This window comes from Pantherophis guttatus, chromosome 7 (genome assembly GCF_059756535.1).
Source record: "Pantherophis guttatus breed Tessera chromosome 7, ASM5975653v1, whole genome shotgun sequence".
In the NCBI taxonomy this organism is placed as follows: domain Eukaryota; kingdom Metazoa; phylum Chordata; class Lepidosauria; order Squamata; family Colubridae; genus Pantherophis; species Pantherophis guttatus.
Genome location: NC_142069.1, coordinates 24,955,226 through 24,970,487, shown reverse-complemented (window position 1 = coordinate 24,970,487; position 15,262 = coordinate 24,955,226). Strand labels below are relative to the sequence as shown.

The window sequence follows — 15,262 nt, the reverse complement described above, 5'->3', positions numbered from 1 at the left end:
GCACAGAAAATGCTTTAATCCAGATGTTTTAAATATTGTGTGTGCATGAGAGATGAAGTTCTACCAGCACTATTTCTTCTGGAGACGTACCGTACAGTATGGTATTGTCACAGAAAACTCAATTGTACTAAACAGGACTAATGCCCTGAAATGTACTTCTGTGGGATTTGCACTGAAAGTTCCTTTAGTTCTTTTCTTAATCAATTGCTTCTAATTCTGTGTGCAAATTCACAAACTCAGCCAAGTATCTCTTGCTTTATTGGAGGTGGGGTTGCATATGTGCTTGACAACACATATGTTTAGTGAACTGCCAGCCTCCTAAATAAATTTTTAGAAAAAAATCCACGTTAAGGAATGAATATAGCAAGAAGGCTTCATATGAGCTCCCTGGATTGCATCAGCAATGTTAAATATGAGAATGAATGACTGACGACAGCACATTGCCTCTGGATAGACTTTACGAGTTTACAGCTGTAAGCAGAACAGCCAGTAGACGTGGAAATGATCACATGACTTATGCTTTAACCACATAAAGACTCTTTCAAGCAGCCACATATTGCAGCCAAAATTATGTATACTTAGCTATGCACTGGAAATCCACCTCCAAGAATCATAGTATAAACCCTTGTGCTTAAATTTGGTTTCTTGAGACTTTTCTCCAAAAGAAAAAGTCTTAGTTTTTTCCCCTCGCTTGTGGGTTGCCGTATTGACAACAAAAAAATTAAATATGACCCACATCCAGACCCATGTAGATTCCTGACGAGATGCCTTTCTATTTCTTTATATATTCATTTGTATACGCATGCAGTGAAATAAAGGGCTTTCAGGTTTGTTTTATACACAGTAATTTTGTTATATTGATTTCACTTTCATAGAAAAAAAAACCCTGTTTGATTGTATTCCCATAGTGTGGGTAGGCTTGTTTTAGTGATAGTGATTGTATTTGTATTTGTATTTGTATTTGTATTTGTATTTGTATTTGTATTTGTATTTGTATTTAAATAATAATAATAATAATATTAATAATATATAATTATATTATAATATATAATAATAATTAAAATAATTAATTTGTATTTAAAACAATAGTGATTGTTTTAAATACAAATTAATTATTTTTAAATTAATTCATTTATTTATATTTCGTCATGTTTATGTAGTGTATATTGGACCTGGTGACCGTTTGAGAGCTATATGCAATGATATTTCATTTTAAAGTATGCCAATTAATATACATTTAATATGACAATAAAGTTATTCTAAATCTATAGTTTCTTGAAAAATTCTCACTGCTATGTCCATATAAATATCATCTAAAGATATAAACCATGATTTGCAAGTCCCAAACAAAAAAAAACCCCTTTATTTATTTATTTATTTATTTATTTATTTATTTATTTATTTATTTATTTATTTATTTATTTATTGGTTTGATTTATATACCGCCCTTTTCCGGAGACTCAGGGCGGCTTACAATGCGTTTAAGCAATAGCCTTCATACTTTTGTATATACCTGCTTAGTAGGGCTTTTGGGGCCCCCCCAAGCGGTGTTCTTTTTTATACAAAGTCAGCTTATTTCCCCCACAAACCGGGTCCTCATTTTACCTACCTCGAAAGGATGGAAGGCTGAGTCAACTTTGAGCCTGGTGAGATTTGAACTTGCAATAATTGCAGGCAGCTGGTGTTACTTAACAGTGCTTTAGTCTGCTGCACTACCAAGGCTCTTAAGGTCTTGTTTCTCTTTCTCCATATGAATGAATGGTCATTGGACAGAAATAAATCCACAAAGCAAAAACAGAAGGTCTTCATTGAATCCACACCTCCTCACAACTCTGGCACCAAGATGAGTCATCCTTTAAGGACATACCTGTAGACTTTCCCTCATCCTTGGCTCAAGGCTAAATTTAAATAGGTTACTTTTTTGACCCAGTGTGGAAATTGTACATTTCATCATCTTCAGCCTTCCTGTATGCACAATATGCAGATATGGTGATAACGTAATTGGCTGAGATCTGTCCAGTTCCTATTGTTTATTTTGGACTGTGGCATTGTTGTCACGTGGATCTGATAGGCAGGTTCTTGGTGCAACTTGTCTGGTAGACCCATGTAGACGTTATTTCAAGGTCACTTAGAATGGATCACTAAGGCAGTAAAGCAAATGACAAACACCATTGCTCTAGCACAGTGTTTTTCAAACTTGGCAGTTTTAAGATGTGTGGACTTCATGTCCCAGAATTTAGAGTGCTGACTTAGGAATTCTGGGAGTTGAAATCCACATATCCTAAAGTTGCTAAGTTTGAAAAGCACTATTCTAACATTTGTTTGGACTTGCTTCCTCTCCAATTCAGGTTAAGGAGGGAAATCATTGGTGGCAGAGAAATGCACTTATAATTGCCCTTTAATTTAGTCCACACTTAACTATTAGGATACTACTACCAATCTGGCTCATTAACATTCATAAAGCAAAAGAAATGTTGCTTTATTAGCGGTTATTAAGAAGAGAAGCATAATGAAATCAGCCAGTGGTGAAATCTAAAATTTGTTACTACCGGTTCTGTGGGCGTGGCTTGGTGCCGCCCCACCAAGCCACGCCCACAGAACCAGTAGGGGGGGTAATGTGACTGGGTGGGTGTGGCCATTTTTTTTAATTTTTAATTTTTTACTTTTAAAAATATTTTTTCTACAACCTCTTCGGCGATTTTTTGAAAAATGCTTTCAAAAGGTTCTGACGATCCCATCTGAGTTGCCTGTTCGTCAGAGGGTTTTTTAAAAAGTCTCTAGCCATCAGGCAACTCAGCTTGGCTCGTCAGAGGCATTTAAAAGAAAAAAAGCCTCTGATGACCGCGCGGCTCAGCTGGGCATGGGGGGGGCAGGGACTTTTGCTACCGGTTCTCCGAACCACCCGCCTCCATCGCTACCAGATCAGGTGATCTGGTCCGAACCGGGAGCATTTCACCCCTGAAATCAGCATCAGGAGAAGCAAACATAAGCTACATACAAGGTAAGAGCTCATTTATGATTAGGGAACTGAGTTTCAGCTTTTTTGTTGTTTTTACTATGCAGGGTTAAGGCATTTGCTATATATACTATATAGGCATTTTTTTTTTAGTTTGATTTAATTTATATGCCGCCCTTCTCCTGACACTCAGGGCGGCTTACAGTGCATTAAGCAATAGCCTTCATACTTTTGTATATTTTATACAAAGTCAGCTTATTGCCCTCACAAACTGGGTCCTCAATTTACCTACCTTAGAAAGGATGGAAGGCTGAGTCAACCTTGAGCCTGGCAAGATTCGAATTTACTTTAATTGCAGACAGCTGGTGTTAAATTACAGTGATGTAATTAATTGCAGACAGCTGGTCAGCAGACAGCTGGTGTTAAATTACAGTGCTTAGTCTGCAGAGCTATCCAGGCTCTGCTTGTCCTGAAAGAATTTGTTGACCATGTCCATAAGATAACTGGATGGCCACTTGTCAGAAATGATATAGGTTCTCCTGCTTGAGCAGGTGGTTGGAGTAGATCAGGTCTCCAACCTTGGCAACTTTAAGCCTGGCAGACTTCAACTCCCAGAATTCCCAGCCAGCAAAGCTGAGTTGAAGTCCTCCAGGGTTAAAGTGGCCAAGATTGGAGATCCCTGGATTAGATGACCTACAACGTCCCTTCCAACTCTGTTATTCTGTAACTGGGACAGAATGATTATAGAGAAATTAGCTGATCTTTGGAGGTATTTTTTTTAACTGAATTTGTTTTCCTTTTGTAGGACTACTATCAAAATAAACTAAAGCTAGCTTTAATAGGCCAGAGTCTGTTTGGTCAAGAAGTCTACAAGCATTTGCAAAAAGAAGGGCACAAAGTGGTCGGAGTGTTCACAGTCCCAGACAAAAATGGAAAAGCGGATCCTTTGGGTAAGTAGATAAGCTCTAATGGCTACAATATGGACCAGGCAGCATTTGAATGCAGAATCAATTGTACTTTTCTTATGTTCTAGTTCATGTTCTTACACCAACCTCAACAATGCCTGAAACCATGTGGCTTAGATATCCGAGGGTAAAGGCCACTTGTTCTGACCCAGCTCCCCAAACATGGCAAACCCTCTGAAGTTAACTCAAAGATTCCTTTATTAGGAGCGCCAGCAGCCCTGGCAAAAAGTTTCTCTCTCACTGCAGGTAACAAGTCTGTCCGGCAGGGAGATGAATAGTTGTCTGCTACATCTATTCATCTCCGCCCCCTGCCTTTTATCCCCAGAGCTAGGGTGGGGCTTCGCTAGCAGCAGTGGCTTTTCCTTCCCAAAGATCGGCCCACAGGTTTCCACTGCTCTCCTCTCCTCTGCCTTCTGCGCATCCGCGTGTCAGGCACTAGACCCAGCTGTTCCTCCTCTTCCTCATCAGCCACCTCCAGACCTGGGGGCTGTTGACTCTCCATCTGAGGGCTGACGGATCGCCCAGGCTCCGCCTCTGTCTCTCTCTCTCTGCCAGCTCCATTCCCTCTTTCCCCTCGGAGCTCTCAGGTTGCCTTGATGCTGACCACGCCTCCTAGTCCTGATTTGTCTGTTGGAGGAGCCGGCGGCTGACAGGCTACAACACCACTGTGGTATTAAAGTAAGATGCAAGAGTGCAGGCTTTCTTGGCTATAGTGCTACTGTGATATCTGAATGGGTTCTTGATATGTTCCTACATAAGTTATTTGCATCTATTTAGTTAGTTGAGAATGTATTGCTGCAGGAGTTAAGGCACTAGGCTAGAAGCAGGGAGACCATGTATTCTAGGCACAAAGCCTCTGGGTAACCTTGGGTCAGTCATTCACTCTCAGCCCTAGAAAGGAGGTACAAGTAGAACTTGACTTACAACTGTTTGTAACATTCACCAGCACTGAAAAAAGTGACTTATAATTGGTCCTTGCAGTTACAGCCATTGCAGCAGCCCCACTGCCATGTAATCAAAATTGGTGCGCTTGGCAACTGCCATGTATTTACAATAATTGCAGCATCCCAGAGTCATGTGATTGAACATTTGTGACCTTCCCAGCTGGATTATGTCAATCAAAGTGAAAAGAGGAAAGCTGTATTCACTTAATGACCACATGATACCCTTAAACTGCAGTGATTTTCTTAATAACCATGACAAAAAAGTTGTAAAATCGGGCGTGACTCACTTACCAACCACCTTGTTTAGCAGTAGAAATGCTGGTTCCCAATTGTGGTCGTAAATTGAGGATTACCGCTAATGGCAAACCTCTTCTGAAAAACCTTGCCAAGAAAGCTGCAGAAATTTGTTCAGGCCATCGTCAGGAGTCAACACACAAAACACATATACACACATACGCAAATTCATTAATTGGCTATAACACATATTTTTATGACAGTTATTTCAACTCCATGCTGCAGGTTATATTTTAGTTCTGAAATCAAGAAAAAAAACACTGACAAGCCTTTTGTTTTCCAGCCTCAGCTGCCGAAAGGGATGGCACTCCAGTCTTCAAATTCCCAAGGTGGAGAGTTAAAGGCAAACCTATCCAGGAAGTTCTTGAAGCCTATAATTCGGTTGGAGCAGAATTGAATGTCCTTCCATTCTGCACGCAGTTCATTCCAATGGAGGTTATTGACAATCCAAAGCATGGCTCTATTATTTACCATCCCTCAATCCTTCCTCGCCACCGAGGAGCATCTGCAATCAATTGGTAAATAGGCTTAATTCAGGGGTGAAATTCAATTTTTTTCCTTACCGGTTCTGTGGGCATGGCTTGGTGGGCATGGCAGGAAAGGATCCTGCAAAATCCCTATTCCCTCCTCACTCCTGGGGGAAGGATATTGCAAAATCTCCATTCCTACCCCACTCTGGGGCCAGCCAGAGGTGATATTTGCCGGTTCTGCAAACTACTCAAAATTTCCGCTACCGGTTCTCCAGAACCTGTCATAATCTACTCAATTTCACCCCTGGCTTAATTAGTCTAAGTGCTATTGCTATTGCTATTCATGTGGCTTTATTTGGCAAATTTATGGACATGTCTTGAATTGCCTTCTTTTAGGTTTGACTGCCCTGTCAAGTCTAAAGGTAAAGGTTCCCCTTGCACATATGTGCTAGTCATTCCCAACTCTAGGGGGCTGTGCTCATCTCCGTTTCAAAGCCAGCGCTGTCTGAAGATGTCTCCGTGATCATGTGGCCAGCATGACTAAACGCCAAAGGCACACGGAACGCTGTTACCTTCCCACCAAAGATGGTTCCTATTTTTCTACTTGCATTTTTTACATGCTTTCGAACTGTTAGGTTGGCAGAAGCTAGGACAAGTAACGGGAGCTCACTCCATTACGCGGCACTAGGCATTCGAACTGCTGAACTGCCAACCTTTCGATCGACAAGCTCAGTGTCTTAGCCACTGAGCCACCACATCCCTCCTGTCTAGTCTACAGTCCTGGAATTAAGCATTAATCCAGACCCTGCTTAACCTCTGAGATCAGGCAAAGTTGACTAGTAATGAAGGTAATAAAGAAAGGAGATTTTTTTAAAATTAAGTCATGTTTTACTTATTTTCAGGACTTTAATTCAAGGAGATAAGAAGGCTGGATTTTCAGTTTTTTGGGCAGATGAAGGTTTGGACACAGGACCAATTCTTCTGCAGAGGGAATGCGATGTTGGCCCAAATGAAACTGTTGATGACTTGTATAATCGGTTTCTTTTCCCAGAGGGAATCAAAGCTATGGTGAGACATCTTGACTGATCATAAATAGCTAAAAGGTTTCACTGTACTGAGCTGTGGAGAAAAGCAGACCAGGAAGAGAGTGCATATTTAAACAATCTCTCTGCTGTGTGAAGAGGGCAAAAAAGACACACACAAAAAGGATAAGGTGCTAATTGATTATGAACATATGACTGAGAGAGAGATAATACAAAGGTTGTAAATGCAGCCATTGGTTGCAAAATGAGTTTTTCATCTCTGTCATAACTGCGAATAGTCATAGTAATGTCAAGTAATTATGAAACTTGTGCTTTAGCACATCTGGAAGGCATTTAGTTGGGGAAGATTGCAGCAGAGGCCACAGCTCTGGATCTATAACTGAAGGGATTATTTAATCCTATAAAATATATTGAAGGCTAAACTGACAACTGAATATGGGATTTCTTAGGACTCATTTATAGAAATATGGGAGTTAATCTAGGAGTACCATTCTACCAGTGGTGAAATCCAAATTTTTTTACTACCGGTTCTGTGGCATGGCTTGGTGGGCATGGCAGGGGAAGGATACTGCAAAATCACCATTCCTATCCCACTCCGAGGCCAGCCTGAGGTGGTATTTGCCGGTTCTCCGAACTACTCAAAATTTCCGCTACCGGTTCTCCAGAACCTGTCAGAACCTGCTGGATTTCACCCCTGCACTCTACCCTGTTCTTATGACATTGGAGCCTGTCAGCAGCTGTTCTACACCTAAGCCAATTAATAGGAAAAACAAAGTCTTTTTGGAAAAGCACCTTTGGGACAACCATGACCTGGATGACTGAGAATCTCCACAGACATTTAGATAAATGAGCATCTGTGTGGCATATGAAAAGAGCAAAGGGTCTTTGGCAAGGACTGGAATGTGAATAAAGTATCTCTCCCTTTCCAGCAACTTCATGTGTGGGGAGCTATGTTGGGAGCTAGACTGTCTAAGGCAAGGAATGTTAAATATGTCAATAAATAACTACCACTAACACCGTATATAAGAAGTGCAAAGCAACGTTTCCAATAAGCTGCGGCAGGAGAAAGCATAGCTGATTTTAAACTTGGAGGATGTAAGAATTCTGTTAGGGGTAATTGACTGCTTATAGAGATTTCTTTCTTAATATAGAACAAAGATTTTTTGTTAACTGTACCATAATACAGGTAGTCCTTGACTTACAACCTCAATTGAGCCCAAAATTTCTGTTGCTAAATGAGACATTTGTTAAATGGGTTTTGCTCCATTTTACGACCTTTTTTTGCCACAGTTGTTAAGTGAATCACTGCAATTGTTGAATTAGTAACATGTTTGTTAAGCGAATCCAGCTTCCCCACTGACTTTGTTTGTCAGAAGGCCACAAAAATATGATCTCATGACCCCTGGGATGCTGCAACCGTCATAAGTATGAATCAGTTGTCAAGCATCTGAATTTTGATCATATGACCATGGGGATGCTGCAACAGTTGTAAATGTGAAGAACGGTCGTTAAGTCACTTTTTTCAATGACGTAACTTTGAATGGTCACTAAATGAACTGTTGTAAATTGAGGACTATCTGTAGTGAAGCTGCAGTCAGGATTAAGTCAGTTAAGGAGAGGGAGCCTGACAGTGCTTGTGGTTGAATATGCAGCCTCTATGGCCAGCCATATACTAGTGTTGTGTATTTCCAAAACTTCTACAGGATTCAAGACAGTGGTGAAATTCAATTTTTGTTAGTACCGGTTGTGTGGGCGTGGCTTGGTTGACATGGTGTGGCTTGGCGGGCATGGCTTGGGCATGGCAGGGGAAGGATACTGCAAAATCTCCATTCCCACCCCACTCCAGGGGAAGGATACTGCAAAATCCCCATTCCCTCCCCACTCCTGGGGGAAGGATATTGCAAAATCTCCATTCCTACCCTACTTTGGGGCCAGACAGAGATAGTATTTGCCAGTTCTCTGAACTACTCAAAATTTCCGCTACCGTTTCTCCAGAACCTGCTGGATGTCACCCCTGATTAAGAGCTCATCTAATATCAGCACTGCTTCTGACTACCGGTACTTTTACCGGTACCAGTAAAAAAATGTTTGCTTTCCTAGATCAATCAAAGCTGCTTTTTTGTTGTTGGTGTTTAGATAGAAGCTGTGCAGCTAATTGCTGATGGCCAAGCTCCTCGAATACCTCAGCCTGAAGAAGGTGCTACCTATGAAGGCATCCAGAAGAAAGAAAATGCCAAGGTACATTGAGCAATAGAACATTGTTCTTTAAAAGCCAGGCATCTCGTGAAGAAGGAATGGGCTACAACACAACAAATGGGCTGGTTTAATGATTTGCACTAAAGTTTTCTTTACTGAACAAGCCATGATTGACAGAATATGCTCATCTGCAATGTCTGGTTTTGTACAGCATTCCAAGCCCCCAAACAAATCACATGTTGGCTTACTGGGATCTGGGTTATTTTTCTTCCAACAGACTAACATGGCCATTCGTTAAGTCTAAAGCAATGTTTCTCAACCTTACCAATCTCAAGAAGTGTGGACTTCAAATCCTAGAATCACCCAATCAATAAGAGTAGTGTTTGTCAACCTTGGCAACATGAATATGTGTGGACTTCAAGTCCTCAAAATTCTCAAATCCATACAAACAAGAGTTTTCATTTTTTTTAAAAAATCCATCTATTTGCATTAAGGTGAAATACCAATTTGTCCATGATTTCTCTACTGGTTTTTAATAGTAATTATTTATTAGGCAGAGAAAATGTTTTTGTTTTTTCATTCATGGTTTTGAGTGAATTCCAAGAAAATGACTATTTCAGCTTCAACCACAACAATACACGAGCAAATGATAGATACAAACTCAAGGTAAACCGTTCTAAACTCGATTGCAGAAAATATGACTTCAGTAACAGTGGTCAATGCCTGGAATGCACTACCTGACTCTGTGGTTACTTCTCCAAACCCCCAAAACTTTAACCTTAAACTGTCTACTGCTGACCTCACCCCATTCCTAAGAGGTCTGTAAGGGGCGTGCATAAGTGCACCAGCGTGCCTACTGTCCCTGTCCTAATATTCCTTTTTACTTACTCTTTTCATGTATTCAAATTATGTTTATACTTTTACCTGTTATCTTATATATGCTTGACAAAATAAACTTATCACTTATGAAATAGTGCTTTAATGTATTATTAGAAGCGTAGTGACCTGCTTGGCATTTCCAATGTAGGATCAATTTCTATAAAATAGCGTATTTTTCCTATAACAAGAATGAGCCCCACAACCAATATAGAAATTCATTTAAACATTCTCCATATGAATATTTAAAATGTAATTTTTAAAAGTGCATATCAGTAATAGTATAAACATTATGGCACATTTACTTTAAGTGATCACATTTTAATAAAGGAACTACGAATTTACATCCTTCCTGAATCAATTTATTTATCATTCATTGCCATCCAATTTTCTGTGCGTTATTAAAATTGAAATTCTGTGTTTGTTTCTGCCTGCAGTTTTTTGTCATATATATTTTGGGTGCACATTGTATGGAATTTTCTTTAATGATGCTGTACGAAACCTTACACATTATAAGCTTTTGTGGATAATTGTTCCAAATGTAAATGGTTCATAAGAAGTCTTATTTATTAAATTTATATCCCGCCCTTCTCCCCGAAGGACTCAGGGTGGTGAACAGCTGAGAATTAAAATAACATGCAATATAAACGTTAAAATAATTAAAAATAAATTAAATTAAACGGCCGCCCAATTTAAAACCCCTAGCAATACAATTAAAAAACCCCTAAAACCTATTCAGGCCAGTCTTGAGCAAAGAAATACAGACTCTTGTGGGGGTAATGTACTATTGTTGTCCATGGTGTAAAAATTAAATTGACAAAAGTTTAGAATTTCAGACTAATATAAATTGTGGTTGGCCTTAGCTATGGTTGTTGAAATCAACTAACTTTAAACCATGGTTTGAAAGGAAATTGTTATAAACAAATTATAAGATGCATTGATACCTAATATAATGTTTGAATTACCGTAATACTTTATTGTAATGGTAATAACATATTAAATTCATATGCTGCCCAACTCCCAGTGATAAACCAGGATTTGTCTCTCAGGCAAGCATAGAAATGATCTTTGGGAGGGGGAGGGAAGGGGCCAGGAGGTTGTTCTATCTTGTTGTGGTTGTATTCTGAAAGCCACTTATATATAAATAGGAAGAGATCAATTTTGCCTCTTGGTTTCCTAGATTTCTTGGGATCAACCAGCTTTATCTTTGCATAACTGGATCAGAGGACATGATAAAGTACCTGGAGCCTGGGCAGAAATCAATGGCCAGGTAAAACATTACAAATTATAAAGTTACTTTATCTACCTTGCTGTTAATGTAAAGGTCATGGGTCCTTTATGCATATTAAATAATGATCAGAAATCCATTGTCTTGCTACCATTATTATTATTGTTATTGTTTGTTAGATGCATGCTGCATTTATTCCTTCAGGAGCAACAGCCCTTTTGTGATTGATTTAATGAAAGAGAGTGACAAGGTCATCTTCCTGATGATGGGCTTCTGATCGGATTTCATTGCACAAACTCGAAAAGAAATTGCTAGAAAACGTGGAATAATTTGATAATATAAAAAGATAAATTTTGGTGGTAAAATATGCTGATGACCAAAAAAAGTCAGTAGCGTGCCTTTTCTCTGGAATCAAACTTTCTTCTATAGGACTTTCATTTAAGATAAATTGTAATTGGTTTTTTTAATGTGAACCTTCAGTTTAAAGTAGTCTTTCCGGTCCAATTGAAAGGAAAGAACAAATATGTTACTTCTATCGAATTCTTTCACTTGCACAAAGCTACTCATTGCTCCTACTCTTTGCGAAACCAAACATAATAAAGATTATCTTCGTTATAGATGGTTACTTTCTATGGCTCATCCATTCTTGATGGCTTAACACCTTCAGGTGAAGAACTGGAAATACACGGTGCTACAAAACCTGGTCTGGTAACTGACAAAGGTCTGGTTCTGTTTGGCAATGATGGAAAGACGGTAAGCTTTTAAAGATAACAGTGCTATTCAACTGAAATTAAAGACCCCAATTAACTAACGCTATAAAGATTTTCATATAGAATGTTTCTTTACACATTTTGTATGAGCCTCTTGGATAGGACCAAAGCCAGGACTAAATTCATGATAAGAAATTATGCTGAAGGTATTAAAATGAGTTAGTAGCCCCCCCATTTTCCCCACTCTGCTGACTGCCTTTTCTATGTTATTTATTCTGCAGCTGCTAGTAAAGAATCTTCAGTTCGAAGATGGAAAAATGATCCCAGCATCTAAATACTTTTCCACCGATGAGGTAGCTGCAATAGAATTTACTGAAGAAGAGAAAAAGATGGCAGAAGATATCAAGGTAAAGATTTGGAGGGAGAAAAATACAAGAAAGTGAAACCTAGTTTAAAACTGATTTATTTTAATTTATTTTAAGCCTGTATATTATATATCTTATATAAGATATATATATATATATATATATATAATATAATATATATTTATATAAGATATATATATATATATATAATATAATATATATTTATATAAGATATATATATATATATATAAATATATATATATATATATATATATATATATATATATATATATATATATATATATATATATATATATTTGGTCTTTTAATGACCCTGTAATCCCTTGCATTGGGGGGGTGGGTCAGGGCAACTGAATGGAGCTGAGTGTTTACTGGCCGGATGCTCTTCCTCTTGCCAATGGAGAGTTCGCAGCATATATTTACTCATTATACCCAGAGAGAGAAATATCTGCCACTACGTAGGATCAAACTCACAGCCTTCTGATTGTGAGGCGAGAACTCCACCTCTAGGTCACTGCACCACTCTTAAGAATCACTGGCTGCTGCACATTAAAATATGTTCCAATTTTAGTGTTATACATTACTGTTGTGAGCCACCTAGAGTTGCAATTTAAGACAAAAGCCATAGAAATATTTTAAATAAATAAATAAATAAATAAATAAATAAATAAATAAATAAATAAATAAATAAATAAATAAATAAATGCATTTATTTTATTCATTTATTAAATTTTTATGCCACCCAACTCCCATATACGGTAACTGAGTGGTATACAAGTTGTAAGATCTGACAGGATTGGCATGCTTTGTGTCCCCTCAGTTAAATATTATTATCTTAGAATCAGGAAGGATGCCTTCTCTGTGTTCACACCTGCCTTCAGAACTGCCTCCCCTTGTGGTCTGTGTGGTGACAATTCTGCTGTCCTTCAAAAGAGTCATGAAACCAGAACTGTTTCCACAGGCATTGGTCTGGGGCTATGTGTGAACATTCCTCTGATAGGACTGACCTTTATTGTGTCAAATTATTTATATTCGTATAATTGTGTAATATAAATATTATACATAATATTATTTATTAAGCTACCCAGAGTCATATTGCAGGGGATATGGATGGCATAAAAGATTAATAAAATAAAAATAAATATTGTTTACTTTGAATTATTGTGAATAGTATAGATTTGTATGCAAATTGGGAACCATACAAATTGGATTATAATTACAAGAAAGTAAATATTTTAAAATACAATGAACCATAGAGCTAGTTAGGCACATACTTTAAGGAAATGAAGGTAACATCATAGAACAACTTGATTAATAACTAATGATTTTCCTCCTGAGAGGAACTTTCTTAGGATAATATATTCTCTAAGGTTTTTAATCTTTGTACAATACCTGGAAAAAAACTTTGCTTTCCAAATAAATCAATTTGTTAGGAATTTGCAGCATCTCAGATTTTATCCTCCCAAAATGCTTTGAAGTTTGCAGGAGCACAGATTTAGTACATTTTTTCAAACACTTTAAGGCAGTGTGTGTTTTTCCCTGGGATTGTGTCGCAGGAAAAGATGAAGCTGTCTTAAAATGCAGTTGGAGACAGGTATTATTACATCATGTCTTCTTCTTCTTGTGCCATATCGGTCAGTGGATATTGGCAATCATGTTGGTGATCCTATTTTTATCAACAGCCGCACAAAAAAATGCTGTTGAGTTTTGTCCAAACCAGTCCCTTAAATTTTGAAGCCATGATGTTCTTCTTCTTCCTGGGCCTCATTTGCCTTCAATCTTTCTTTAAAGGATTAAGTGAAGTATGCCGTATTTTTCTGGGTGTTGTATCACGTGTCCAAAATATTCTAACTTTCGTTTTTTTATGGTTTTGATGATTTTCTTTGGCTTTCCCAGACAGCTTATCACTTCCTCATTTCTGATTTTTGTCAACCCCACTTATACGTAACAGCCGCCTGTAAATCCACATTTCAAATGCTCCTAGTCTTTTCAAATGGCTTTCTTTCAGAGACCAACTCCCCACTCCATAGAGCAGGATAGAAAAGATGTAGCATCTGACAAGCCTGATTTTCAATTTTAGGCTTATGTCATGACTGCATCATGTCTGAGAGATCAAATCTATACCCTAGTATAGATAGATACTAGTTCAACCCTAGTATATATAATAATATATCCTAGTTAGATTAAAAAAAATAATTGGGAATAATTGCAAGCACCATATCTTTTGATATTGTATTTCACAGTTACTTGTGCTGTCTGAAGAAAAATGTTATTTTCTCCATACAAAATAAGTTCCGGACTACTTTTCAAAGTTTTTTTCTAAATTTGTTCAGACATCACATCCTCGGCCCGGCATATAGTTATGAATCATTGTTCCAAAGCCTTCCTGTTTTTCATCTTCCTGCTCCTCCAGCTTCATGGTGAGGAGTATAGGTACCATAATAGGGCGATTAAGATTTTTTGATGCTCATTTTAAGGCTGTGTACCTTATTAGTAGCTTGGGTTATTTGTGTCATTGTCTCAGGATATTTCCATCTTTTGCAGTCCATTTGGAAGGGAATTTTGAGCAACGTGGCTGAAATTGAAGACACCACTGATTTCTTTAAAGCTGGAGCAACATCGATGGATGTGGTTAGGTAATTCACTGTTCTCTAAGATATTGAAGAGCATTATGGGCATCTCATAAAACAAAATTGAATTTTCGTATTACAGATAGTCCACATTTAGTGTCCGTTCAAAGTTACAACAGCAATGAAAAAAGTGATTTATAACCATTTTTTACACTCATGTCTGTGGCAGTATCTCCGTGGTCACGAATTAAAAATTTGGATGCTTGGCAACTGACTCATATTTATGACAGTTGCAGTGTCCTGGGGTCATCCTGGGGACTGCTTTTCACAGTTACAACCTTTGCAGCATCCCCATGATCATGCGATCAAAATTCAGATGCTTGGCAACTGGTTCATACTTATGACCGTTGCAGCATCCTGAGATCATGTGATCACTTTTTGCAACCTTTTGATGAGCAAAGTCAATGGGGAAGCCAAATTCACTTAACCACTGCAATGATTTACTTAACAACTGTGGCAAGAAATGTCGTAAAATGGGGCAAAACACATTTAATAAATTCTTACAACAACATCAATGTTGGGCTCAATTGTGGTCCTACATGAGGACTACCTGTCTTGCCTGTT

The 15,262-nt window shown here is 38.2% G+C and overlaps 1 protein-coding gene across 1 annotated transcript in view; it reads left to right on the top strand.

The window, feature by feature from the left end:
• ALDH1L2 (aldehyde dehydrogenase 1 family member L2) overlaps positions 1 to 15,262 on the top strand; it is a 32,710-nt gene that overhangs the window by 1,718 nt on the left and 15,730 nt on the right. The window contains exons 2-9 of the mRNA XM_060694535.2: positions 3,762 to 3,906; positions 5,443 to 5,677; positions 6,532 to 6,697; positions 8,809 to 8,910; positions 10,925 to 11,014; positions 11,591 to 11,725; positions 11,964 to 12,089; positions 14,613 to 14,704. Of these exons, the coding sequence (XP_060550518.1) occupies positions 3,762 to 3,906; positions 5,443 to 5,677; positions 6,532 to 6,697; positions 8,809 to 8,910; positions 10,925 to 11,014; positions 11,591 to 11,725; positions 11,964 to 12,089; positions 14,613 to 14,704 (1,091 nt within the window). The remainder of the gene's footprint in view (positions 1 to 3,761; positions 3,907 to 5,442; positions 5,678 to 6,531; positions 6,698 to 8,808; positions 8,911 to 10,924; positions 11,015 to 11,590; positions 11,726 to 11,963; positions 12,090 to 14,612; positions 14,705 to 15,262) is intronic.